Source organism: Calonectris borealis, chromosome 2 (assembly GCF_964195595.1).
Source record: "Calonectris borealis chromosome 2, bCalBor7.hap1.2, whole genome shotgun sequence".
Lineage (NCBI taxonomy): Eukaryota > Metazoa > Chordata > Aves > Procellariiformes > Procellariidae > Calonectris > Calonectris borealis.
This window is the reverse complement of record NC_134313.1, coordinates 160,281,051-160,307,949: the sequence shown is the minus strand read 5'-3', so window position 1 is coordinate 160,307,949 and position 26,899 is coordinate 160,281,051. Positions and strand designations below refer to the sequence as shown.

Below are 26,899 nucleotides of genomic sequence, written 5' to 3'. Positions count from 1 at the left end.
ACTTTATGATTATCCTTTTACAGTCTTTATGATATTATGATGCAGATAATGTTTGACTACTTCGAACATTTTTCAGATGAGCACTTATTTGTAATCCCCTTGTGATGTTTTTCTCAGACTGAATCTGCAGTTGGGAGTAGCTCTGACTCAGCAGCTAGCATATTTATAAAAACACAAAAGCTGCAGTGAAATGTAATATATATTACATCTTTGTTCAGGAAGAAAATTTTGTGGTGAGCAATAAACATATTATGGTAGAGATGGGTAACAGAATTATCCCATTAAATACAATCTGGCCCATTTCAAATTCACATTGATCTTTCATGCCAGAGATTTGCAACCTGTATAGCATCCCCTTGGCTGCCCACTTTCACTGTAAATCCAGATGAACTATGATACATGATAGAACATGGCTGACATTTTAATGGCATCCAGTACAATAGGAACAGAAGAAACTCAAGGCTGCATCAAGGTCAATGAACAGCTCTGTGCAGACCTCTGTTTACTCTCTGAAAAAAGCAACAGTGGACAATGTTAAGAGAAAATGCTCAGAGGAAAAGTTTCCGCTCAACTTCTGTGAGTTAATTCACATCTGTCCTAAAGAGGAGTCTTCATTCCCCTTCCTTTCTTGCAGAGCTTATCCAATCATATTTACAAAGATTTTCATTCTACATGAACACTGAACCCTACAAATTTAGTTTCAGTAGTTCTTAAGACAGCTACTACAAGAAGATAATTATGTTATTTGAAAATAAAAACCTTCCTTTAGTCATCATTGTAACACATTGCTTTTCAAACTTTTTCAATTCCGTTTTGCTAAACATCAAGTTTTCAACTTATGTATGCTAAACTTTCCCTAAAATGAGCCAAAAAAAAAGAACTGATTATTTTGTTAGAGTTGACTTAAAAATTAAGATAAGTGTCTCAAACAGTCTTAACATTAAAAGGAAGAAAAAATAAAAAGCTGAGGTACTGGTAACTACACAAGCAACAATCACACTTTTCAAAATACAAGTCTGATGACAGATCTCCAGCAGAAAGATCAGATAAGTTTGTGCTTTTGTTAGTGTCCCTACCTGGCAAGAAGAGAAGGCTCTGCCTTTATGCTCAGTAAAGTGCATGCCTTAAGAACAGATGATTAATGGAGAAAACTAATTGACCTAGGTCAGAGAAAGCGAATGAGCACTGCAAGAGAGGCAATGGTACCAGAGCTGCCTTGAAAGAAAGGTTATCGTGCTCTTCTCTAGTATTTAGTTAAGATCACATACATTATGAACTAAGCTACAGGCATAAATAAACCTATCCTAGACTAGCAAAAGGTTCAGAGATTGATTAATGTTCAATTGGAGATCTCCTTAAATAAGAGAAAGAAACAGCCTGAAGCACAACAGAGCCCAGTCACCTGGCAGATTCGCAATCCTTTATACTAGGACCAGACCCCAAATCTGTGATTCCAAAGGTCAGTCTCACAATTTTATCCCAACATAAATGCTTGAATTTCACTAAAACATCTGAGAAATTAACATGAAAAATGAACTAGCAATAATGGAATTTCACAGAATTTTACACAGAGAAACTAGACTCAGAGGAGGTAGCAGACACTCAGTCTTTAAAAACAGGGAACTGAAAAAGAATACCAAAGGTCGTAACTAAGTAATTAATTAAATGAATTCTAAAACAACATGACACTTTCAAGCTGTTTAAAACTTATCTAACCAAATATTAGCCAATTGGGATGCTCCCAGCTGGAAAGTATTCTTCATGAATACAAAGCAAAAATGACAATCTTTTTTATTGTTTTATTACTTAAACTAAAAGGTCTGATCTATGGAAAACAGAGACAAATCACTGATCAAGCAACAGAAAAAGATGTATCAATTTAAACTCTTATGTTGATGCATCATTGATAAACAGCTTCGTAAGATCCTAGAACTCGTAAGTCATTGATACTAAGTACAATTATTTTTTCAGTTCACAAAAATAAGAGAAGTGTGAAATGCTTCAGATAGTTTATTATAGTAAATGTCTTCAAAAGCTCAATTTCATTACAAAAAAATAATTGGCAGTTACCTACTCTGTTGTATTGCTCTCTATTTAGCTCTACTTAATTTTTAGTGACAAAATAAGCAGCTATGTATTTTCCCTGCATCGTCTGTATTCATATTGCAGAGACAGCACATCTCTCTCTGCACAGAGTAATTTTACTACATCTCAAGCAACCATAACAGAATTCATCTTCCCGTCATCCACATCCTCTCCTGACATCACTTGAGTATTCTCACAGCCTGGCTCCTCCTCACATAGAGATTTTAATTCCACTCCTCTGTAAACTATACTAACGATGGAATATTAATTACTTTCATGTCCTTCTCCTTGTGAAGTCATATATGAAGAGCAAGGGAAGTTGTTAATAGCTGATAGGGAAGCCTCCAGCAGCAAATGCAGAAATTCATTTAGCAGAAGACATTTGCAAACAGAGTACAAGTAAGTAGTTTAGTGTGCAGCCAACACACCCGTAGAATGAAAAAGGTACCTGTGGTGGCAGCAATCTCTTGTTCATCATTGTTCATAACAACTACAATATGTTAAGCTATCATACCAAAATATACAATCTATCTATACAAATAAGAAAAACAAAAAGCACTGAAGAAATCTCTTGGCAAGGCAGAGCATGAGTCACCTTAGTTACAGTTACTATAGAAACTATACCACATCTAGATGGCACCATTATATGCATATGTGGCCAAGCTTCGTTACTCTGGAAACCATAAACTTGAGATACTTAGCAAGACTTTGTTTACATTTGAGGCTTTGTGTTTGCAGTCAGGAAAACATGTAGTGTGATATTAATCTCAGGAGCCTAGTAAGCCTAAGTACTAAATGTAAATTTATTCGTGTTATATCAAAATAGCAAATTATTACTCAGGAGCTGTACTTTGGAAGCCATTTTCTCACTTATCAAGAAAATCTCTTTCCTCAGAGGCAGTCTTAAGCAGGCTTGAAACAGAAGCAATTCTTGCAGCCGTTAACCTACTTAATGCAAGTTCTAATTTCAAAACTGTTCAATTGGGATTCCATGCAATGGTTTCACATGTCTAAGTAAAGCAAAAACCGTTTCAGTCACACACTAAAGGATTAATTTAATACCTAAATTCAAACTCCTGTTTTTAAACAATAAAAAATAATTCTGGAGTCAGCCAACTCTTGACAGTATGGGATCCAATAAAAGGACTAGTCACAAAATCCAAGTGTGTATCAGACCCACCATTATCCCCTTAGACATTGTCTCAATATTAAAAAGCCCCTGGGTAACTATTACAATATAATAATTATTAATATATTAATGGATTTACCCTCAATGATTCAAAACAGCTTGGTTTTTACCTCTGCTTCTGCTTTTTTCTTTGGGGTTTTATCATGTACTGTTCTGAAAAGCTCTGAATAAGCCAAGCATTTTTTCTAGCTATATATGGTCAATATTTTTGCTAGTCCATTTGATCTTCGCATAATAAACTGAAATTTTTAAAGTAAGTACTTGAAGAGATTAGAAAGTTCATTTAATTTGATTACTGTCTTAAGGTATTTCTAACTACCTTTACACAAGCAACTAGAGATGTATAAGCACACAAAAACATAAGCCAAAATGGCGTGAAAAATAAGGCTCTTTGTCTTTCTGCTGTCCTAGGAGATGGCAGATAGGAAACACACAAGATTCTGGAAATCTGGAAAGGCTGAGAACACTAAAAAAAAAAGATTAAAAATTATCTTTCAAAATGTTTTGAAAGATACAAGACCTACTAGATATACTTTTGATGTACTTTCATTTGTAGTGAAATCACTACCTTGTGCATATTGAGCAATTTCATATAATTCTAAATTAAGAGATAACTGCTCACAGTCATTTAATGTAAAATTATTTAGCTGATGGTCTTCAGATTTTCTAGGGTTTATTGGGGTGGAGGAATATCAAACACTGCTTTACATATACTCACTTCAGTCCTGGAACATCCAGAAGATTGGTCAGTCCAGTCCAGTTAATTTCCAAAAGCTGTGGATTACAGAGAAAAGAGAGAGAAAACAAAAAAAGAAAAAAAGAAAAGCAACTTAAAATTCACAACACTGAATAAATAAACCTGATCGCTATAGATTCTGATCAGTGAAGAGTTAATAACCAGTTTCCAGGATTTTCTTAAACAGAAAACCAAAACCTCTTCCATGCTAAAAATTTTTTTGCCATGTTTTTTAAAACAGAGTTATGAAAACAACTCACCATCCTCTTACACACTCTTCCACACATACATACAAATACACACCCCAATATACACATGTACATAGTATCTACTACATACAACCAACATCAAATAATGAAATGTGCTCTTATTTTCTGGAGAAATATTTTAATATTCACCATAGAACTGTTACAGATGAACAGTCATCAACATGTATTTGCAAAGCAGAATAAACTGATGAAGAATCCCTTTTGAGACCAGGAAAATAAGAGATTGAGAAGACATGACCAACAGAAAGAATGAAGGATTGGGATTGAGAAGATGGAAGGACTTGGGGGTACTGGTGGATGAAAAGCTGGACATGAGCTGATAATGTGCACTCACAGCCCAGAAGGCCAACTATATCCTGGGCTACATCAAAAGAACCGTGGCCAGCAGGTCGAGGGAGGTGATTCTGCCCCTCTACTCTGTTCTGGTGAGACCCCACCTGCAGTACTGCGTCCAGCTCTGGAACCCTCAGCACTAGAAAGACAGGGACCTGTTGGAGCGGGTCCAGAGGAGGGCCACGAAAATTATCAGGAAGATGGAACGCCTCTCCTATGAGGAAAGGCTGAGAGAGTTGGGGTTATTCAGCCTGGAGAAGAGAAGGCTCCGGGGAGACCTTATTGCAGCCTTTCAGTACTTAAAGGGGGCTTAAAAGAAAGATGGGGACAGACTTTTTAGCAGGGCCTGTTGCGACAGGGCAAGGGGTAATAGTTTCAAACTAAAGGAGAGTAGATTTAGACTAGACATAAGGAAGAAATTTTTTACGATGAGGGTGATGAAACACTGGCACAGGTTGCCCAGAGAGGTGGTAGATGACCCATCCCTGGAAACATTCAAGGTCAGGTTGGACGGGGCTCTGAGCAACCTGATTTAGTTGAAGATGTCCCTGCCCACGGCAGGGGGGTTGGACTAGATGACCTTTAAAGGGCCCTTTCAACCCAAACTATTCTATGATTCTATAACAGAACACAAACGTTTGGTCCCATCGAGGGAATAAGATTAGTGTCTTCCTAACTCTGCCATTGAGAACCTACAGATTTCAATAGAATGCTTAGAATTTAGCACTTGCCCTGCTGATATCCATTCAGAAAATTGCTGCAAGATTTTTCTTAGCCTCCTTCTTTCAGCGTATTACACTCCTGTATCGCTATACAGTCAGGATAAAAACAGAAGTAGGGACTCCTCTAATATAGGCATCTAACTTAAACTCCAGAGGGTGATTCAAAGAAGTTTTCTCTCTACCTCCATCAGCTAAAAGGAATCCAGTGGAGATCTGTCATATTTCAGCATTTAGAAACCAACACACTCAGAACAAAATAATTATAAATTTATACAGATTTTCTAAACCCTTCAGGATATTCATGTTTCCCAGACTCTGAAAGAATGAATGAAAGTCAAAACAATTTTTCATTTTGTCATTACAGCATCAGACAGAAGAGAAGAGCCCTCAGAATGACAGCTAAACTTCATGGTTTATAGCTTTATTAAATTAATTTTCTTACTCCACATAGTTTTATGTTGTGTGAGTTAAAATGCAGTAAACAATACACTTCTGCCAGTTTTATGTATTTTATTATATTTAACAATATCAGTCCAAATTTTTTCTTCTAAAACTTAGTGGTATTTCAAGATTTGTTTTTTTTTTTAACTTTTATTGATTTTTAGGAAGTTTTGAAGTCAAAACAATTGGGATGAATGCCCGGAGTAAAAATTAAAATCTCAGAGTAAAAATAGTGGTTTAACTGACCATACACAGGCATTTAGTTCCATTTGAGATCCATTAGGATACAGAAACAGAATAGTTGAGGTTGGAAAACATCTCTGGAGATCATCCAGTCCAATACCCCTGCTCAATGCAGAATCAGCTACAGCAGGTTGCTCAGGGCCGTGTCCAGTTGGGTTCTGAGTATCTCCAAGGATGGAGACTCCACAACCTCTCTGAGCAACCTGCTCCAGTGTTCAATCACCCTTACAGTTAAAAAATAATAAAAATTCTTTGTGTTTAAAAGGAATTTATTGTATTTCAATTTGTGCCCATTGCCTCTTGTCCTGTCACTGAAAACCACTTAGAAGAGTCTGTCTCCACGGTCTTCACTTCCCCCATCAGATATTTATATTATACATTGGTAAGATCCCCCTGAACTTTCTCTTCTCCAGGCTAAATAAGCCCAGCTCTTGCAGCCTCTCCTTATATGAAAGATGTGCCAGTACCTTAATCATCTTCGTGGCTCTTCACTGGACTTGCTCCAGCATGTCCATGTCTCTTGTAATGGGGAGCCCAGCACTCCAGATGTGCCTCACCAGTCCTGTGTAGAGAGGAAAGATCACCTCCCAACCTGCTAACAATGCTCTTCCTAATGCAGCCCAGGACGCTGTTTGGCCGCCTTTGCCATAAGGGCACATTGCTGACTTCTGTTCACCTTTTTGTCCACCAGGACACCCCAGATCTTTTTCTGCAAAGCTGCTTTCCAGCCAGTCAGCCCCCAGCCTGTCCTGGTACATGGAGTTATTCCTTCCCAGGCACAGGACTTTGCATTTCCCTTTGTTGAACTTTATGGGATTCCTTTTGGCACATTTCTCCAGCTTGTCAAGGTCCCTCTGAATAGCAGCACAACTATCTGGTGCATTGACCACTCCTTCCAGTTTTTAAACAAACAAACTTGCTGAGGGTGCACTCTGTCCCGCCATCCAGGACAGCCATGAAGGTATGTTGGCTCCCATATTTACCCCTGCGGTATACCACTACTGACTGTCCTCTAGCTAGACTTCATGTCACTGACCACAACCCATTGAGCCCTAAGAGTTCAGCCACCTTTCAGTTAAGCTCATTGTCCACTTAACTAGTCTGTACTTCATCAATTTACCTACAAGGATGTTGCAGAAGATAGTATCAAAAGCTTTACTGAAGTCAAGATAAGCAGCATCCACCCTCATCCACCAAGCCAGCCCTCTTAGCATAGCAGCCTATTGGCTTGGTTAACCATGACTTCTGTTCATAAATCCATCCTGATTACTCCCAATCACTTTCTTGTCCCTTCTCCCTTACCAGCGGGATTGAGATCACTGCTTGGGCCCCTATGCCCCCTTGAATCACCCCCAGAGCCATGCAGTCACACTTGATGTTTTCCAGATCTCCCCTGGAAGCGGTGTTGGTGCCCACATGGAAGAGCAGCAGTGGGTAATAGTCTGAGGGTCAGACAAGCTTTAACAGTCAACAACATCCTGAATCTGAGACCCAGGCAAGCAGCAAGCCTCCTGAGACAATAGGCCAGGATGGCAGATTGGGGCCTCTGTCTCCTGCAGCAGGGAGTCGCTCAGTACTATCACTTGCCACTTCCTCCTGGTGCTTCAGTGTAGCTCAGGCTCTGCTACTCGGATGCTCCCAGGCCCTCCTCTCCTACACTGGTCCATACAATCTGTTCCATAGTTGCAAATCTGCAAGTGGGGTAGGAGTCATCTTCCTTGTACCAGAAAACTTCCAGCTTTTCCCATCATGGGAGAATTCCATCCTGTAGTGTCTTCACAAGGTCAGAGGTCCTGGTTCAGGTGTCCCCCCTCCACAAAGAATCACACCAAGTGCATGTGTGAGGGTAACTAAATTCAGCCTAAGCCATCTACTTGTTCATATACATTTGTCATATCTGAAACCAGACTGTCAGAATCTAAAGTGAAAAATACTATCATTAGTAGTTGTACAGAGATTGTACAGAGCCCAGTACAGAGATTGGTGACTTTCATCATTCTTCAGGTGAAAGCATGAAGGTATCATTGGCTCCAATACCATTTTGTATTCAATGTCTTTTTTAAAGATATCTCATTTAAAACTAGTTTTGCCCACTTCCCATTAGAGTACTAGCAGGATTATTTTAGTGAGAAAAGGCTAACCTACCTTATACAAGAAAAAGTATGTACTTGAGCACATAATATGGAGGAACTGATATGCTGTGAAATTCACATCATTACTTACCACACTGTTATCTGACTATATATCCGTATTCTAATAAACATACTGAAAGTTCAACTAATACATGTGAAAGTTTCCTATACTTCCGAAAACACTGATTTTTAGAAAATGCTTTTGAGAGACTTAGGTTATCAGGCCCATTTTCAAACAGACAAAAAGAAGGTTAAAACCACTCGTCCAGTTTGCTCAAGAGCCTATGTTTACACAAAAACTCTGCCTTTCTTCCTCTAAATTTATCTGCCATTAGCATACAATGCCTCTATCAGTTATAGATCAGGCTGTCAGCCAAGCACTCAGAAGAAGTTGTGCACAAGGGATGAACACAGACATTAGGAAAACAGTTTTGCAATTAACATTTTTAACAAGGGAATGCATGGTTAACAACTGCATTGGAAAAGATCCTCTTCGGGTAGGTGGGAGGCTCAGTTTGCTAAGGCACACCTTTTTTCGGAATGCTAGCAAGGCTAATACCTTCCAGAAGTGAATGACACCTTACCTAAAACTCACACAGTATACTGAAAAGTCTTGTTGTTGGTTTTTTGTTTATTTGTTTGTTTGGTTTTTTAAGGTGTAATGATTTCTTTTCTACATGAATATCAATTTAAAGCTATCAGGTTTTTAATTTCCAAATGCAAAGAAAAAACGTTAGAAATAATTTGTTGTAAAATGGGTTATTTTACATTGGTATGTAAGTTTTACTTGTACAGTTCTACAATAACAAACTAGCTCATAAGCTAGAACACACAGAACATTTATATTTAAGAAAATTTAAGGTAATTTCAATGCATTCGCCTTTGAAAATTAATGGTGCAAATTATTAGTGTATGTTCTCAAATCTCATGCTCATCTTAACCCTGAAAAAAGATTAATAAATAAATAATTAAACCAGGATGAAAAGTCCAACTCAGCATGAATAACTTCAGTTTTGTACTACTTCCTCAATCCTGCAAACCCACAAATGTTTAAGCAATATAACATACAAGTAGCTTAGTAGTAGCTGATAAGACTAACCATAACTTGTGCTTTCAGACTGGTTCTCATGTTCTAATCGCAAGTTTTGACATTACATTATGTCACACTTTAAAAATCTATGTAGGCTACCAAGGCTCTGGAAGAAGTAATTTTATACTATTTTAAGACAAAAACCCCAGATTATTACATGATTTATTCCCTTTTTCATTATTCATAGGCAAATCAGAAGACAAAGACACACCATAAATACCTCAAAAAAGTAGTCCTAAGGTGTTCATACCTGCATCCCATATTTAACAGTTTTACATACCGATGTTTTCAGAATAAATAGAAAATGAGAAAATATTTGCATCTTCTTTTGATCTTTTCGTGCTTTGTTTAGTATATTGTATACAGCTATTAACACGGCAAAGTCCTGTGCGTTATCCTAAATAGACTTAACTGAATTAAATGAATTGAGAAACATAATGCATGTTGAAATTCAGTATTGAGAAACATCTCCTACACTAGACTGAAACATATACTATAGTGATTTCTGGATTAACTGCCACAACCCACAACAAAACAAAGAACAACCTATGAGATACCACTGTGACCAAAAGGCATTTCAAAAGGTTACAACACAGCATATGAAACTCATACAGTGCCTATGGTACAACCTCACTATCAATACTTTGAATATTACATGCCTCTTCTCAAAAACACTAACAATTCATTCTGTCATCAGTCCTTAGACCATGAAGCATGTAAAAAATAATTACACAAAGCAACTGAAAAAAATAGTGCTACTAAGAGTGGCCATTTAGACAAGAAATGCAATTAGTACAGATAATATCAGAAACTCCTATTCATCCACTTATTGTACAGGAATAATTACAAAGACAGAGGTCAATTTCAGAAATGTTAAAGACAAATCCTTTTCCATTCAAAGTTGAAGCTAAGAAATTAAAAAACATTCCTAAGGCTAAGCACTTTACAGGATTATTAGAAGAGCTTTGCAAATAAATCTTAAGCCATGAAATGTTCTGGACGGAATACGAGCCTTCCAACTCCTGGCATGAACCAAGCTTTAACTACTTGGGCTTTGGAGGCAGGTTCTCCTTGCAGACAAGATTTGCTACATTTGCCCACCACAGTGCTTCCTTTCCAGTTCTACCGGAACAGCCCAGCAGTAATGAAGCACACCGATAGCACTGCAGTAACACACATTCTCTAATCTTAGTCTACATATATTAGTGAGAGACATTTTTTTCTTTTCATGTTTTTTTGGTGTTCTTCCCCCCCAACCTCCCACATTCCTTCCAATAAGGTTGTTTCCAATCTGCACTTTTGGTTTCCAAACTTAATCAGACTTCAGCATAAGATACACCTTTTGTGATGTAAGAAAGAAGAGTTTTCCAAAAAGTAACACCAAGTTCAGACAAAAAAGCTTATACTTGCAGTAGTATGGAAATAGCACTGACAGCAAACACACAGTAGAGAGAGCAGTCAAATCTACGCCTTGCTTAATACACAAGAGGGAGCCCTTCCAGTCACAGTCCAGTCAAATAACAAGGATTTTCATTCTACATTTTCGGCATTACCACATCATGACTTGCTGGAGAGGAAAAAGATCCCCTAACTTGTGGTTCTGACAGTAAGTTAAAGTAATGCCAGCACCCTATCAAACTGAAGAGTCCTACGGAGAAAAAGGGAGCAAGCAAAAGACTGCCAGTTGATGAATCATTTTTTGAAGCACTGAATATAAAAAAATCCATACTTAAAAAAAAAAGATTTGGCCTATAAATCTCCAAAATAGCTCAACAATATCATTTCCTTCTCTGTCAGCACTTTGAGCAATGCCTAATTCTCTTAGTTTAGCTAAATTCAGGGAATGCCAGCTGGTTCTCTGTGGCAGAACTAACAGGGCACTGGAAAGACTGCGTTCAGGATTTGTCACCGAGTGAAACTCCGTCAGGAGCCAGAAACGATGTGGTGTCTTTCCACAACACATTGCAACTGAAAGAGGCGATATGCCTTGCAGAGATTGTTAACAGCCAGCTCACTGGCTTAGAGCGAGATTTCAGACACCAGCTACACTTTCCGATGAGGCAGTATGTGTGTCATGTTACTCAAAGCTCTTTCAGTTCTTCCTCTGCTCAGAGCAGTAAAAACAAATTACGTTTCCTCTCTGAAAACCAAGAAATGTGTGTCTTATCAAGGCTCTGTACTGACAGCTAATGCAACACATGCTAAAGTGTACTTATACCAAGACACAAATCCCTCTTACTCCTGTAAACATTTTGTTATCTAAGTTGGAGGAAAGGGAAAGGAACATAAAATCTTTATGTGGGGAACCAGTGATTGTCCAACATTGTTAATAGCTAAAAATTGATTAGACGTCTTTGTACTCGTAGGGTACAGTGACTCTGTTATTGCACCTGCTATTCCACTAACAAAACACGTCTACATTTAAATACAGACTTGGTCCAAAGCTCGTGCTCATGGGCTGTCCTAGGCTTACTGGTTTAGGCCCTGAGCTGCTGGTAAAGGTAGCCAGAGAGCTGTGATCTGATGAGGCAGATGCAGGGGTCTGGACACACAGTTGAATAAAGTTTGTAACTACTAACACACGCAAAGGTCTACTTATATGCTGAGTTCACAGTGATGCTGTCCACTGAAGGCAGGGGAGATGAAGGTAAGAAAGGCTGCTAGTTGCTCCGTACTGGGCTACTGGATGTTCGATTGGGGCATCATCTAGTTAAGAGCCAGAAATTACATCTCTCCTGAGAGCAGCTGAACCTACTGAGCAAAGGAGTGTTTAGAGTGAGGGGAAGACAGTGTGAGCAGCGATGCAGCAATGTAACACCTTCTCCTAGCCTTTCTTGAATGGGGGCAAGGACCCCACATGGAAAAATATTCAGAACTAGTCCTCAAACTTTACTAGTTGACTTTGACTCAAATATTAGAGCTGAGATCTGTTTTAAAACCTACCCTATCTATTTTGCATTTTAAGAAAACCCAGTGATTAAAAATGTTTTGGAATACCTCAAAACCCTGGCTGACTTAAGGTCTCATCACAGGATAACGTAATTTTGGAATTTATCAAACATTCAATCGATATGATGGATATCATGTAGAATCATATTGTATATCATGTTATATATGGTGGAAATCCCAGCATAAGCGATGACTTCTAAATATTTATTGAGTTTTCCTGTGTTTGCTATTTCCCTCCTTCCTTCTATCTCTAATTCACAGTATTTGAGACTGTCAAGTATGCTTTAAAAAAAGCCCTCAAACCCACAAACATTGGAATTCAACTACATAACACAGTGGCAGAAGCATTGTGAAAAGTGGAAAGTTTCCAAAGCTTATTCTAGAGAGAGCTTGCAGAAAACAGAAATGGAAAGTTCCCATATATTCTTTATATGTAAGAGATGGAGAGAGTTGGTTACGTGTAACGCTTATTAATCATCTGGACAAGCGATGGTACAGAGAACTGGAGAACAAAACAAAAGAGTTTGCTCATTACCATGCTGCTTTTTCTGTTTCAAGAAACTATGAAAAAGGTCAAGAGCATCTAATATGCAAGGTGTGTATTTTGGTGTTGATAAAGCAAAATAATGCAAATTAATAAACACATATTATTCAAATTCACTGTAGGGGAAATAGCCATGCAGATGTCACAGTAAACACATAAAGCTCTACTTCAACCTGTTACTACATTAATGAGTTTAATAAATCCCTGAATAAGTTAGATGCAACACAGAACAAGTGTCAGGATGCATAAGTAGTAGAGACAAGAATAATTCTGATGTTCATATATGTTTAAACAAAAAGTAATCAAACAATCTTCCTAAAACACCGTGAAGGCCGACAGCCTGTGAGGTTGGGATTTTAACTAAGAGGAAAAATGAGGAACACAAATTAGACAGAATTGATAGGACAGACTTACTCAACTTTCATTAGAATGCAAGAAACAATATTGTAAAGGTGTGAGTTACACTTCCATTTATTGTTACATGCAATAGAAAAAACAAGTCCAGAAAGCAGTGTTCCTTTAAAACTTCCTGGTACAACACACCACTGAAGGTAACAGACAAGTAGGAGACATTTTTAAAAGTTAATCATGTAACTGAGCTTTTACTCTTCTGAACAGAGACAGTAACATCTCCGTTCATTTTTTTCTATTCTGTTCAGTCATGAAATTGTACCGGCTGTATGGCATGCAAGCGGCACTAACTACTGCCTTCAGTTCTGCACCAAAATTAATTTCTTTTATGATATTCACAATTTATGCTTTTGTGTTTCTTCTGCATTACATTGAAAGACTTTAAAAAACCATATCCCTACAGTCTATAAGAAAAGTGTCCTGGTTTCAGCTGGGATAGAGTTAATTTTCTTCCTAGTAGTTGGTATAGTGCTGTGTTTTGGATTTAGTATGAGAATAGTGTTGATAAGACACTGATGTTTTAGTTGTTGCTAAGTAGTGTTTACTCTAGTCAAGGACTTTTCAGCTTCCCATGCTCTGCCAGCTGCACAAGAAGCTGGGAGGGAGCATAGCCAGGACAGCTGACACAACTGGCCAAGGGACTATTCCATACCATATGACGTCATGCTCAGCATATAATGCTGGGGGAAGAAGAAGGAAGGGGGGGACATTTGGAGTGATGGTATTTGTTTTCCCAAGTCACCGTTACGCGTGATGGAGCCCTGCTTTCCTGCAGATGGTTGAACACCTGCCTGCCGATGGGAAGTAGCGAATGAATTCCTTATTTTGCTTTGCTTGCGTGCACGGCTTTTGCTTTACCTATTAAACTGTCTTTATCTCAACCCCCGAGTTTTCTCGCTTTTACCCTTCTGATTCTCTCCCCCATCCTACTGGGGGGAGTGAGCGAGCAGCTGTGTGGGGCTTAGTTACCAGCTGGGGTTAAATCACGACAAAAGTAGCCTAAAAACTGATAAGCATTTTTACGTATTTGGTGTTCTCAATATCCTAGATGCCTTTACAAAGGGAAAAGAATGTGCTACAATGTAGAATATACAGGGCCATTACTGAAGTTCATAGCTGCACAAAAGGCAGCCTCTAAACACTGCCAACCTTGTGGCTTGATTTGGCTGCCATAAGCACTACCAATTCTCAGAAGAGAAGCCACAAAGTATTTTAAAATGCTGATGAACAACTTCCTGCTAATCAAGTTATGAAAGTGTAAGATTTCTGCAGGACAAATTTAAGGTCTGCTACAGGGCACAATGATACAATTCCATGGGATAAGTTGTGTTTCTTCTCAGAAATTTATTATAAGAAGGGAACTAACATGCTCTCTTCCGTTACTTGTGAATGGCTATGCAGAAATATAGTACAACTTGTCTGCTAGTAGAGCGCAGCCCATTACCACCACAATGCTAAAGTGCTAACATTATTGTAATAATTTAATAAGTCACATTATCCCATGTATTTTCCCAGTAAACATACAATAAACTCAGTCTCTTAAACAAGGCTTGACTATACAATACCACAGAAAGCAGAAATCACACTGGTTTTCATCATTGCTATAGGAAATACAACATATCTCTGCACAGGAACTGTGTTTAACAGTAGTAACTTTTCAGTGATAAGTGTCTAAGGATTTAAGTGAGACAATTGCTACAGAGATAAAATATATTAGTTGTGCGGGTGAGAGACAGAGCAGGCAAGTTTTTGAGTTAAGGTGACCAGAAAAAGGATCACAGTTGGTCTTACAAAAATCCAGTGCAGCTTGCTATTCTCCATAGCGTCAACTACTCAAAGCTACAGTTCAAGTCAATTCCCTCTATTTTCTACTGCTTTCCATCTTTCTACCAGTCCTGCATTTCTGTTCACAGAAGTAGTGACACGCTAGTACTGACACTCTCCTGACTCTTCAGTGAGCCAGCTTAAGATGCTAAAATGCATCTGAAGGACAGGAAACTAGTCACTTCTTGTTGTGTTTAATATTCTGCCAGCTTACGTCCCTTAATCAGCTTCCTTCAGGAGCAGAAGTTTCAACATTGGTATAAGAGAGACAGTAACACTGAGTGGGAGGGCACAGGGAGAGAAGAATATGGTATTGTGCAAGCACCAACTGTGATGGACCTTAAAACATTCCATAAGCTATCAAAATAAAAATTAACAAATTTAAGTTATAGCAAATTGTAAGTGTAACAGTGCAAGTCACACTGACTTTATAAGCAACAAGACTAATTCTTAACAAATATTATTATAGCAGTACCTACGCTTCAGAATTTATCCAGGTGTCCCACAAACCCCTTTAAAAGAGGTTAAAAAGTTTTGAAGCAAAGGTACTGTATGAAGGCATTTTTGATCAGCTAAAAGCAAACCAACAACATTATTCTTCTGAATTCTACATAACCACTTTATGGTTTTTTCCAGCCATTTCACTAGGGCATGTTCTTGGTGCAAGCACTTCTTTTGAGTCTAATTTTCATCAGTACTGCTAATTTTGAAAATCACATCCAGCACTGAATTTTCCAAAGGCAGCCAATATTAGATGAAAGTAAACCAATACTAAATAAATCAAAACTACAGGACAGACCCAATCTGTAATGTGAGTAGAGAGAGAGCAGTGCTCAAGTCAGCAAGTGGAGGGCTGAAGTGTGAATATAAAAATGAGAGCTTTGGAAGAGTTGCCCACTTTTCCTGGAAGGCATCCTCTTTTCCAGCTGCTGTTTTTTTAGAACAATAATATTGGTATTTTCATTGGTGTCTGTTTTTTGGGGTTATTTTGTAAAACGAGAAAAGGGTTGGGTTAGGACACATCTTCAATATTAAGTATACCAACAAACAAGCTTTTGGAAATTACCAATTTGCAGTACAGCTATAAGCCATATACACTTCTATAACTGAACGAAAAATCAAAATAATTAACTATGTGATATTTGGTTCTAAAAGTAAAAGAAAACTACACTTAGAGAAGCAGAATATATGGTAAATACACATAATGTTAACATAACGAGAAGTAATGCAAAAACCCCTACAAATCCTGACTATTTACACAGTACTAACCTCTAGCATTGAAGCTCAGAGATTTAAAAGACTACTTCAAAACATTAGAATGCACATGTTTCTCCCTCTTGAAATCTCTTACATATTTGGACATATTTTATAAGCTGATGAAACATTTAGTACCTTCTTCACAATAATAACAACAAAATACAGTATTTTAGAAGTTTCATACAAAGTAAGAACTCTTGCAGCATCAAAACTTGATGCATTACTCACAAATACGAGACTGGTAAACTCATTAAACAAGTATGTTCAGAACTATTACTTTAGGCAGTGTGGCCTTATATAGTCATTAAGGCCAGCAAGCAGATGATACAGAGCAAGAGGAATTGTTGCCAGTTATTTTAGACTGGAAAATATGAGAACAAAATCTAATGCTAGCTGCCAACTAATTCCTCTTCTCTTCTAACAAAAATATTAAAGAAAAGCCTTCCTTGGCTGCAGCCACTTGCTCTCTAGTAAGAGGACAGAATTTGGTTATTGCTATAATAAGCATTATTTTACATTTTTCTACAGAAGTTGGAAAATAAACACCACAAAACCACACTGCAGTGGGGAGAGAAATCTGCTTGGAAAAAACTAAACATCCATGTATAACTGTCAAAATTATAGAATAACTTGATTCAAAGATACATTTTTTGAACAATCCGCCCTTAAGTTTGCTAAGACCTTGACCACTAGCTTAGTGTTTAAATGAAAGGAAGGTGAAAAATACTTTAATATTTTTGTAACTGAATACTATTGGGGAGGGGTTGACTTTTTAATTTTCATGCTCCAGTCTACTTCCCATCCTTTTTTGTCCCACTAAGTCAACCAGACCCCTGGCATGGGGGTAGGAGTAAAGACAAAATTACTCTGGACAAAGTCTTTTTCCCAAAGTGATATGTTCAGAAAGCTACTGACCACAAATGAGAGGTGTTTCATTTGATGTATTTTCAGTTTACTATCTCAGGTCCAAGTTGTCCGAGTTAAGGGCTTCGCAAATGCACGGCACTTAGCATGGATCAGGGACAGAAAGGACTGGGCACAGGTAACGGAGCTAAAAGCTGACTGGAGAGTACCAGAAATTAAAGGTTCAGACAAATGCTACCAGAGCACAATGCTGGGAGTGGGAAACACAGCAAATGTCAGGAACTGCTTACAAGCATGCCTGCTGCTGATCTCTCCCTCCCTATCCCCTGCCAGCTTTCCTAACTCTCCCCTAGAAAGCAACAAAGAAGCAGTAGCTGTGGGAGGTACCCCAGGAAAGCAGCCCAGACATACTGCATCAGGTCATGGCTCCAGCACTGAGTGTGTCAGCATGGCTTCTGCAGAAGGACTGTACACTGCTTTCTTTCTCAGTGAACACAAAACAGAACTGAGAGAGACAACATGAACCACATCTACCACACAAAGAAAGGTCATTCCTGTTGAAAAAAAAAGTAAAGCCTGTGTCCACACAGCTAAACTCTTCTCCCTGCTCCTCTAAAATAGAGTGTTTGCATTTAACTTGTTTATTGGATGGTCCCTGTAATGAGCTGGGCACTGTACTGCGTCTGGAAATCATTTGGGAGAGCACTAAATAGCAAAATAATATCAAAGAGTATGCTAACAATTACACAGCGCAGACTACCGTAAGGCAGTGTTCAATCCTTGTCATGGCCTTGCTTAGTTGTTAGTATAAACATGAACATTAACAGATGCCCTACACTCATACTGCTCAGCCAGAGGATAAAAATGAGACAAAACTTGAGCAGACATCTCTTAATGTTTAGACTCGCTTCAAAGAAATGTGTGGAAATCCAAATTTGGTTCATTTGAATGTACTTCCCCAGCCCTTTCCAAATAAGAGCAATGATGTTTTATCAGTTTTGCATGAACTATTTCACTTTTACAAAAAACCTCATTACATTATCCACAAAACATTTCTAAATTCTTGCATGCTTTACTAAGATTTAAGTCTACATTCCCTCTACCCAAGCACACGTGGTTTCTCTAGACAGATGAAACAAGCCACATAAATGACACAAGTGACACCGTAAGTTTGTCCTAGGCCATAAATAAACACCCATACAAACCTATCTTTTCAACCAGTTAGCAAAAATTTATCATAGGACGTTTGTTCAAAAGAGTTGTGTTACAAGAATGTGATTTCATTGAAGAAAATAACAACATACCTTCTAAAGCTGTTGAAGTAAAGAATTCAGTCCCACCCCCCAAAATATTGAAAACTAGATCAACTTTTTAGAGTTGCAGGCTGCTGAGGAAACCAAGATGATCAATCTGACACTGTTTCAAAGTGCCTAAACCCATATACTTGTAATTTATGACCGAGCATAGTCTGAAACTGTTAAATCTTGACATCACGAGTTTTACTGTTTAATTAGAACATATCCAAGAAACAAAAGCTTCCAATGGAAAATATACTTCCAAGTAAGAGATGGAAACAATTAATTTCTTTAAAGGAGTCTGTATAGCATAAGACTTTCCAGGATGTTCACATTTTCTGTTAAGCTCTCTTACTGATACTTATTAAAAGCAGTATCAAACTTCAAATTGCTGAAACTGCCTTACACACACATATACAACATCAAAGAATTTTCTGCCAGCAAGTGTGAAACATGTATTATGTTCTCCTTTATATTTTTCTAAAATAAGATTGTTGTATGGACTTTGCAACTTCTGTGAACATTTCTTGATGCATCTGTAGATGAAAAAAGAAATTTCCTGGAAGTAGTAAAACCTAGATGAGAATTACTGTCATAGTTTGTAAGATTTAATTCAATTAAAACTGTAGAGTATTTGTTACTCATTTTCAGACACTGAAAATTACATTTGCTATCTATCCTCTGTTCTTCCACCAATGCTGCACCAAGTTACCAACAGACATACTGGTGCTTGTCAGCCAATCTGACAAGTGAGATTCAGACTACAGCTTTTGAAGTGAAACAATCACTCCAAGCTGCAACAATCCACTATCTATAGTGCCTGATCATAGCGCAAAATTCAATGACATACATCTATCATTTTAATGTAGAAGAAAGTGTTGAACTGAAATTGTATGACTATACCACCCAGGTTCCCAGCTTTCAAAAACTGTATTAGTTTCAAATTTCGCACTTACTGTATTTTAAAAAGATCATACTTAAGTTCAGCATGAAAAGGCAAGACAGCCATATAACACACAGCTGCTCATGAAAAGTAACTATCAGGTAATTTGTGATAGGCCAGAATTCAGAAAAGTTTGTGGCCTCAGAAAACTTTCCTTAACTCACTTTCTTCGAATTACTCAATGCAGAAGTTTTCCTCCTCTTCAGTGAGCTAAGAATCATTCTCTTCAATCTCTTAATATAAGAGAATTTAAATATGTCTGCAAGAATGCACATCATTTTGGTGCCAGACACCATGGTACAAATTGATATTGGCTGAGCCAAAAAATCTCCAGCCACTTTGATTGTTGTCTGGGTAGTAAAGAACAGGGAGTCCTAGGAAAGATTTCTAAAGTATATCACAGTTTCATTTAGAGAAAGAAATCAGTTACAAAAAAGGTGGTAAAACACAGTAGAATCCTATACAAATGCTATAATACTTTGAAAGTAATTTCAGTTTGTACATAATTACATTATTTAAAATTAAAACCTTTTTTAATTACTAAGAAGTATGTTGACTCTTATTAAGTCATGGTCAACCATTCTAGGTAATTCCAGTTAAAATGCCCAGGATCTCACCATCTACAAGACTCACGAGGTTGGATACAACCTCAAGAGCCCGTCTGTGTGAATAGTTCTGGAAGAGTTATACTTACGTCAATCCTAATGGATGCAGGTCCAATCTGTTCTTAAGACACATCAGTGCCAGAGATTGACAGTATCTCCAGACAGCCTATTGCAGTGCTTCACTACCACTACCATTCAGGCCTTCCCTCATCCCCCTTGTCCAGCCTGAAACTTCCTTGCTGCAATTATTTGTTATCCTATCTGCCATGGATATGCAGAATAGATTGCGTGTTTCTTTTCTGTAAGAGCCTTTCACGTTTTTGAAGAACATGTTCTCCTCCATCTTCTCTAAACTAAACAATTCCAATTCTTTTGGTCTGTCCTCAAGGGTCAAGTTTATTCTCATCTCCCTACTTTGGACACCTCCAACTGATCAGTATCTTTGTTGAAGTGCTGTGCCTAAAACCGAACGCATCTTGTGGGTTAACCTCTTGTTTACACATACCAGCAAGACCTTGTTGGCTTACCTTTGTTTCGCTATTATTCCTGCCCAAATGTGCACTTTGGCCTAGCACATATTCCAAATGAATTACATGACACCCTCTCCCCCTCCAACTTTTGCTACTGTCATGATCATTTTGAATTCCAATTCCATCTCACTCTGTGCTTCATCCATTCTCATACTTGGGTCATTGGTAAATGTAATAGAAATTGCCCACCAGATATCTAGGATAAAAACTTCAATCATCGTAGTGGGTAATCTCAATACACCCATTCTGATTTTAATTTGAGGTAACACCAGCACGGTTTGCAAAATAACCTTGCACACATCTTGTGGAATTTTAACTTAGACCGTGCTCACCTGCAGACTGTCATGAGAAACAGCAACAAACCTTTTTTACAAACAACCTAGATGGTATCTATTGATCTTCTCTTATCCAGAAGACTTGTAAGAAAAATTTGACAGCTTTGACAAAACAGACTTCATAATTCCAAGGTAATTATTATTCATCTTGGTTTCTTCTAGTATTCATAAAATTTGTCCAATATTTTTCTGGGAAAGTTCAACCAAATGGTAGCAATTTTCCAAATTCTTTCCTTTTGCTGCTTAATTCTTGCTCCATCTTTTCTGACTACTGTCATTAGCACTCTAAAAAGAGTAGAAACAGAGATAAAAGTACTTACAGGTTTCCTAAGGAAAAAAAGGGATAGTGCTCCAATTAGGGGCATGTCTCCAATTAGTGGTTCCAGGATAACCCTCATAGTGCCATGGATCTGTGGAATGGGAGGAAAAAAAGGCAATGGAATTGACTTTAGTTCAAGGTTTAAATAAAATTTATTCACTGGCAATACTCACATTTCTAATTCATTAAATTCTTGGTTATTGAAGAATTTTTATACATATAGCTTTACATGTCATCCAAATCCAAAAAAATTGACACAGGCACTGAATAGTTGGGCTTACAAATTCATTACATTCATCTACATGATGCTGTGTCATGTTAGTAGTAATTTGCTAAAAATATGAAGTAAATTATTTATACAGCTCAATGTAAACAAATGTGGCACAAACCAATTCAATGGCATCCACAGATACTAGGACAAAACTAGGTAAATGCTTATAGGTATGTCAAGACACACACACACAAAAAAAAGCGTACTATTTTCCTGATTTTAGAGAGAGATCCGTTATCAGAAAGTTGAGGAAATTTGAGAAACAATATCAGAAGGCAATAATAATTGCAGCTGAACTAATAATTGTATCTAACACTGAAATATTAATAAAACAAAATTTTAAGCTCCATGTTCCCTTTACAAATCTACACATCACATGAACATTGGCTTGATGTGAAATTATCTCCATCTTTTCCAGTAGAAAATGTTATATATTTAACACAGTTCTGCATCTGAAAGGAATTTACCCTTTCAGCTAAGTCATGTTACTGAAATTATTATGCAATATCAGTATTATGCAACTGAGGAAAAAAAAGTAAGCACCAAAACCACACAATTACTGGTTCTTTCTTATAAACTATTTCATCAAAAAATAACAATTCAGTGATGATTCGATACCAAAATCGAAAGAAAAAAAAAATTAATTTCACCTGTATACTTTTCACACCAGCTCTGCAGAAGTATCTCTTGATCTCCAAATCAATTTCACAGTTTCCAACAAAACTAAAACAAAAAAATAAAATATACATTTCATTTTTATGGACTAAACCGCAATACACTGTTAGTTCTGTTTTGCACTGTCATGACAATATATTTTGTATCTCAGTCTATACACAAAAAATACATGTTAAAACATTACAACATGTAACAAAGTCAAGACTGTTAAAGGAATTACATCCACTTCAAAACATCACCACTGCCATCAAAATCACTCAAATTAATACAGAGGTATGTTATCATGTCCACAAGCATACGTAAGAGAAAACATGCAAATAGCCTTACTTTTGGGAAATAATGGACACAGAATTCATACTCCATTTCAGGAAAGCTCTACATAGGTCTCATTGATAGTACATGTACCCAAATCCACTCTCCCAAATCTAATATAATCATGAGAAGCACTAGACAGAGATGGTTATTTTGCTAAAACTCAAAGTTGTCTGAAATATTCAGAGACTTGCAAAAAACTAAATTTAGAAATTTAATAAGCTGGGCATGCTGAGCTGGATGATCCACCAAGCAAGGTTTAAGCCAAGAACAGCTGAACCCTTTCTGAAGGGAGAAAGGGGGCAGGAAGCAAATTAGAAAATAACGTATTAAGAACGATGCAAGTTTTCCCCTGAACAGTTCTTGCATCCCATTTTTGGGGATAAAAAGTCAAAGGCTCGAAATTTTGCAGATGCTGCCCTGTATCTCAGAGATAGATTTGTAGATGGTAAAAAAAGCCCCATCTATTTGCCCATGCTACAAAGCTAAAAGATTATTTGCACACAACTCAGACTCAGATGTTAGCAGCTGCTTTTCCTGAAGCTCCATGCAGGTCAAGCATGTAGCAGCAAAGTTGAGCAGCTCTTTTCCAAGAACTGCTGCTGCTGTGAGCCACATTGAGTCTGAAAACAAACTAATTCTGAGACTCAATAAAGAATTTAGGAAGAAAGCTTGAGACTCTGATTTAGCAAGGCAATTGGTCAATAATTCTACAGAACGAGAGCTAAAAACAAAACCCAAAAGATTGAATACCAAGCTATAGTTAGGGAGAGACTGGCTGGACAAGGAGATGGCTAAGAAGATATGGGTTATAATGAAAGGACAAATGAAATCTGAAGAGCTTTCTGAACAGACTGCCCAGTTAAAGAAAATGGAAGAAGGAACTAAGGGAGGAGATAAGGCAGCTTAAACAAAGCCAGACTCTGCTGAGAGAGGGAGAAAATTTGTTTCCTCTACAGGACATACTGTTCCAGAATCTCCACTAGAGCCCAAGCTTCCTCACATTAGGTTCCTCAGACCTAGCCTGTACAGCGAAAAACTTCTCAGCCGTGTTTAGGAGTCTGATGGAATCTTATTACAGAAACATCTGGGAAATTATGAAGAAAACAGAGTTGCTCTCCTCATGGGGCCATTTTAGGATCAAGTCAAGATAAAATAAATTCCTCTCCCAGTAAGAGCAGAACAGCAGGACCCCTGCCCCGTCCCCCCTGACAACTGATGACCACAAGGTACTATCAAAAGAAAACGAAGGTGAGAGTTGCTGCATTCAGGATATCCATTATTTAAATCATCTGTAGCCTCCCATGCTCTGTGTGTGATGGTGCTGTCTATGGGATTTCAAGCAAATGCAAATCTTATCAATCCCTTAAACAGAAATAAACAATAGTACCGAGACATTCTTGTAAATATCCAACACTGGAATTTATTTTGGACTATTCAAAAGATAACACTATGCAGAATCATTTTGGTACAATGACCAGTTTGGGGAACTGGGAGACAACATGACAGGGGTCTATGTGAAAGCAAGGTGACCATTGCTTTTCCTGGAAAGAATGTAGTGTGACTGTTCCATTTAAAAATAGGTATATAATTTTTAATATACAATTTAAAACGATGTAATTTCTATTTTTACCTATCTAACTATATATAGAGATAGTAAAAATATATATATAAATACACACACACATATATAATTGCATAACAACATGACACAGAGAAGCAAGGTCAATTAAAACCTGCAACTGAAACCTCAATCTTGGCACTTTGTAGCATCAGAACTATTTGTGTTATGAAGACTGGGAAGCAATACGCTCATTTGAAAATCCATAATAACATGATGACAAATTGAAGTAAAAATAGTAACAAACTGCATTTGAGGGTAATAAGTCAGCAACTTTTAACCTTATAATAAAGTTAAATGTGGTTTTATCCCTTAAGATATTTGGCTGGGTCCATTAACAGTCAATGCTGTACAGAATTGCACTGTAACATAACATACAACTTGAAGACTCATTTAGTAAGCAAATTCTATACATTCAGATCATAATATCTCAGAAATATTTATGACCTCTGTAATGTACAGATCACTGAGATAGATTACAGTTTAATGAAGACAGTCTTGTAAGAATATAACAGCTGTACTGAATCAGATGAGAAGCACAGTATACTATATGTGGTCATTGTAGCCCACAGAAGATACCCAGAAGAAAAACAAAGAATAGGACAAACATATTTCCCAGATTACAATGATCTGTGATTCTGTACTTTGGACTATTTTCATTATTTTTCAGAAAGTCTTTAGAAGGTCTTTTGACCCCATTTTTACATCTGTCTTCTGCCAGTACAATGGTAGCGATTTTCTCCATTCAAGTATGCCACATGAGAAAAAATATTTCCATGTGTTTAAATCTGCAGCCTAAAACTTTATTTTAGTGCCTCTATTTTTTGTGTCATGAGAAGGTGAAAAAAACTCAGTTGTATGCTATTAACAAGTATTTCCTCAATATCTCAATCTTTTTTGGCTTTCTTTACTATAGTTAACATTTAATTTGACAGAGTTTATCTTGTTTTCTATAGATCCATAACCTTTTATTTTCCCCAAGTGTTTACTACCTTCATGCATTTTAGCAACTATAAGATTTATATTTATTAACTATTTATTTAGACTTTGTCTTCACTTGCTCAGGTAGTTAAAATCTTTCCCTCACACATCTTTGTCACCAGAAACTGGACTTTTAAATTTTAACATGAGTTTTGACAATTTTTTTAACATAAAGCTCACAGTAAGTAAAAGAAATGTAAAGGGTTCCCTTTGCAAACATGGTCCTGAAATTGAATCTTTAAATACATTTTCCAATGACTGCTTTGTGGATTAGCCAGTAAAGCTGCTTACAAGAGTAAAGTTCTTAACTGGATCCTGAGCAATGCATAGGACCTGTTTCAAAAGGTTCTGAAAAACACTCTGAAGCAATGATCACAATGCACTCGATATCCTTGCAGAAACAATAAAAACTAAACCAAAACACACTCCTTTTGCAATTAAACGTAAAAGCAAAACCAAAAAAAACCTCAAGGAAGATACAAAAAATACTTGTGGAGACTCATTGAAGCTACTTAAATGTACTGTATGGAAGGTCCAAAGCAAATGCATATATCCTGTAACAAAAAACTGACAGTAGAAAGGGCTAAAGGAAGCCACAATGGTGAAACAACAGGATAAAAGGAGATTATTAAAAGAATGAATGTACTTAAAAAAACCTAAAAATATAAATAAAATAAAATCTTTCCTTCCCTCCACCCTGCTACACCCCCCCACAGGGCTTGGCTTTGTACAGCTATTCTTACGAATGTTTAGAGAGATTGTTTTCCTTCTCAACTGTATTTAGAGAATGAAGGGTTTATAGAACGCTCCTAACTTTAAACTTAAAAATAAATTAAAATTAGAACAAACTAATTTAACTGGAGATTAAAATCTACAGGGATAAATACTCCGAAGGACAGACTTTTCTCCAGCAGTAAGGCTGTTCTTTATAACCTTGCAAAACTGAACTAAAGTTGATTCCCTAAGAAATAGTTTAGGGTTGGTATCAGTACATAACTCTGTATCCGAATACGCCAAGAATATTTATTACAGAGACTCTTATTCTTCCTTCCTGTTATTACTGAAACAATCCCAGTGATGGACTTTTAGAGAACACACCAAAAAAAAAAAAAAAAAGAAAAATCAAACAGTAACAATTGATACGGGGGTGCCATCTGTCTTAAACTTGCATCATCTGTCTCAAACTTGCATAAGTAAAAGCCTTTGAAAAAGAGCCCTTTCCCAATGAGAAGGTGTCAAGGACAAGTCTTAAATATGAAACAGGACTGCTTTTGATAGTGGTTTTGTCTAAGCCTTAATTGCTAGAAGCTATGATAGTCACTCCATAGCTCTCCTGTTTCCATTTTGTTCCTGGAAGCCTATGCCACTGGCAGTAGGGACAGGCTGTTGGGGTAAATGGGCACCTAGCTGACTCAGCACTATTATTGTTATTTAAACCACTTTAAGGAATTTATTTCAGCCTTTTAGACTGGATTCTACTCCAGCTGCTATCACTTCTCTAAGTAGGTTGCAATGTAATGCAATGAGACATATGGGTGAAGATTTCTTTCAGGTCTAGGTAATAGGACATTATTCCTGAAATTTTTGTACAAACCTATTGTCCTTTTTATCTTTACCTGTCCCAACCTACTTCATTGAAGATGAGCAGGAGAAAAAAAAGAAAAAAGAAACACTAGATTTACCCTCTCCTCCTGTGGGAACAATTCTGCTTTAAAGGGAAGAAGTGGTCTTGGAAGACTTGGCCCCTCAAATGTCTCAAAAATAACTTCTCAAAACCAATTTCTTTGCACGTGTCCATACTGGTCAGACAAGTCTGTTTTCCTGAGGGATTAAGTATGAAGAGGTGAGGCTGTTCTCACAGCTGCTATCAAAAGTGGCAACAAAGAGAAAACTGAAGAAAATTTCTCCATTAGGGCTAACAGC

The 26,899-nt window shown here is 37.3% G+C and overlaps 1 protein-coding gene across 3 annotated transcripts in view; it reads right to left on the bottom strand.

Moving 5' to 3' along the window:
* The window catches only part of ESYT2 (extended synaptotagmin 2), a 90,045-nt gene that overhangs the window by 27,551 nt on the left and 35,595 nt on the right, over window positions 1–26,899 (bottom strand). For all 3 annotated transcript variants that reach the window (XM_075144122.1, XM_075144120.1, XM_075144121.1), the window contains exons 5-7: window positions 22,038–22,110; window positions 21,118–21,207; window positions 3,993–4,048 (exon numbers count right to left, since the gene is read on the bottom strand). In XM_075144122.1, the coding sequence (XP_075000223.1) occupies window positions 3,993–4,048; window positions 21,118–21,207; window positions 22,038–22,110 (219 nt within the window). The remainder of the gene's footprint in view (window positions 1–3,992; window positions 4,049–21,117; window positions 21,208–22,037; window positions 22,111–26,899) is intronic.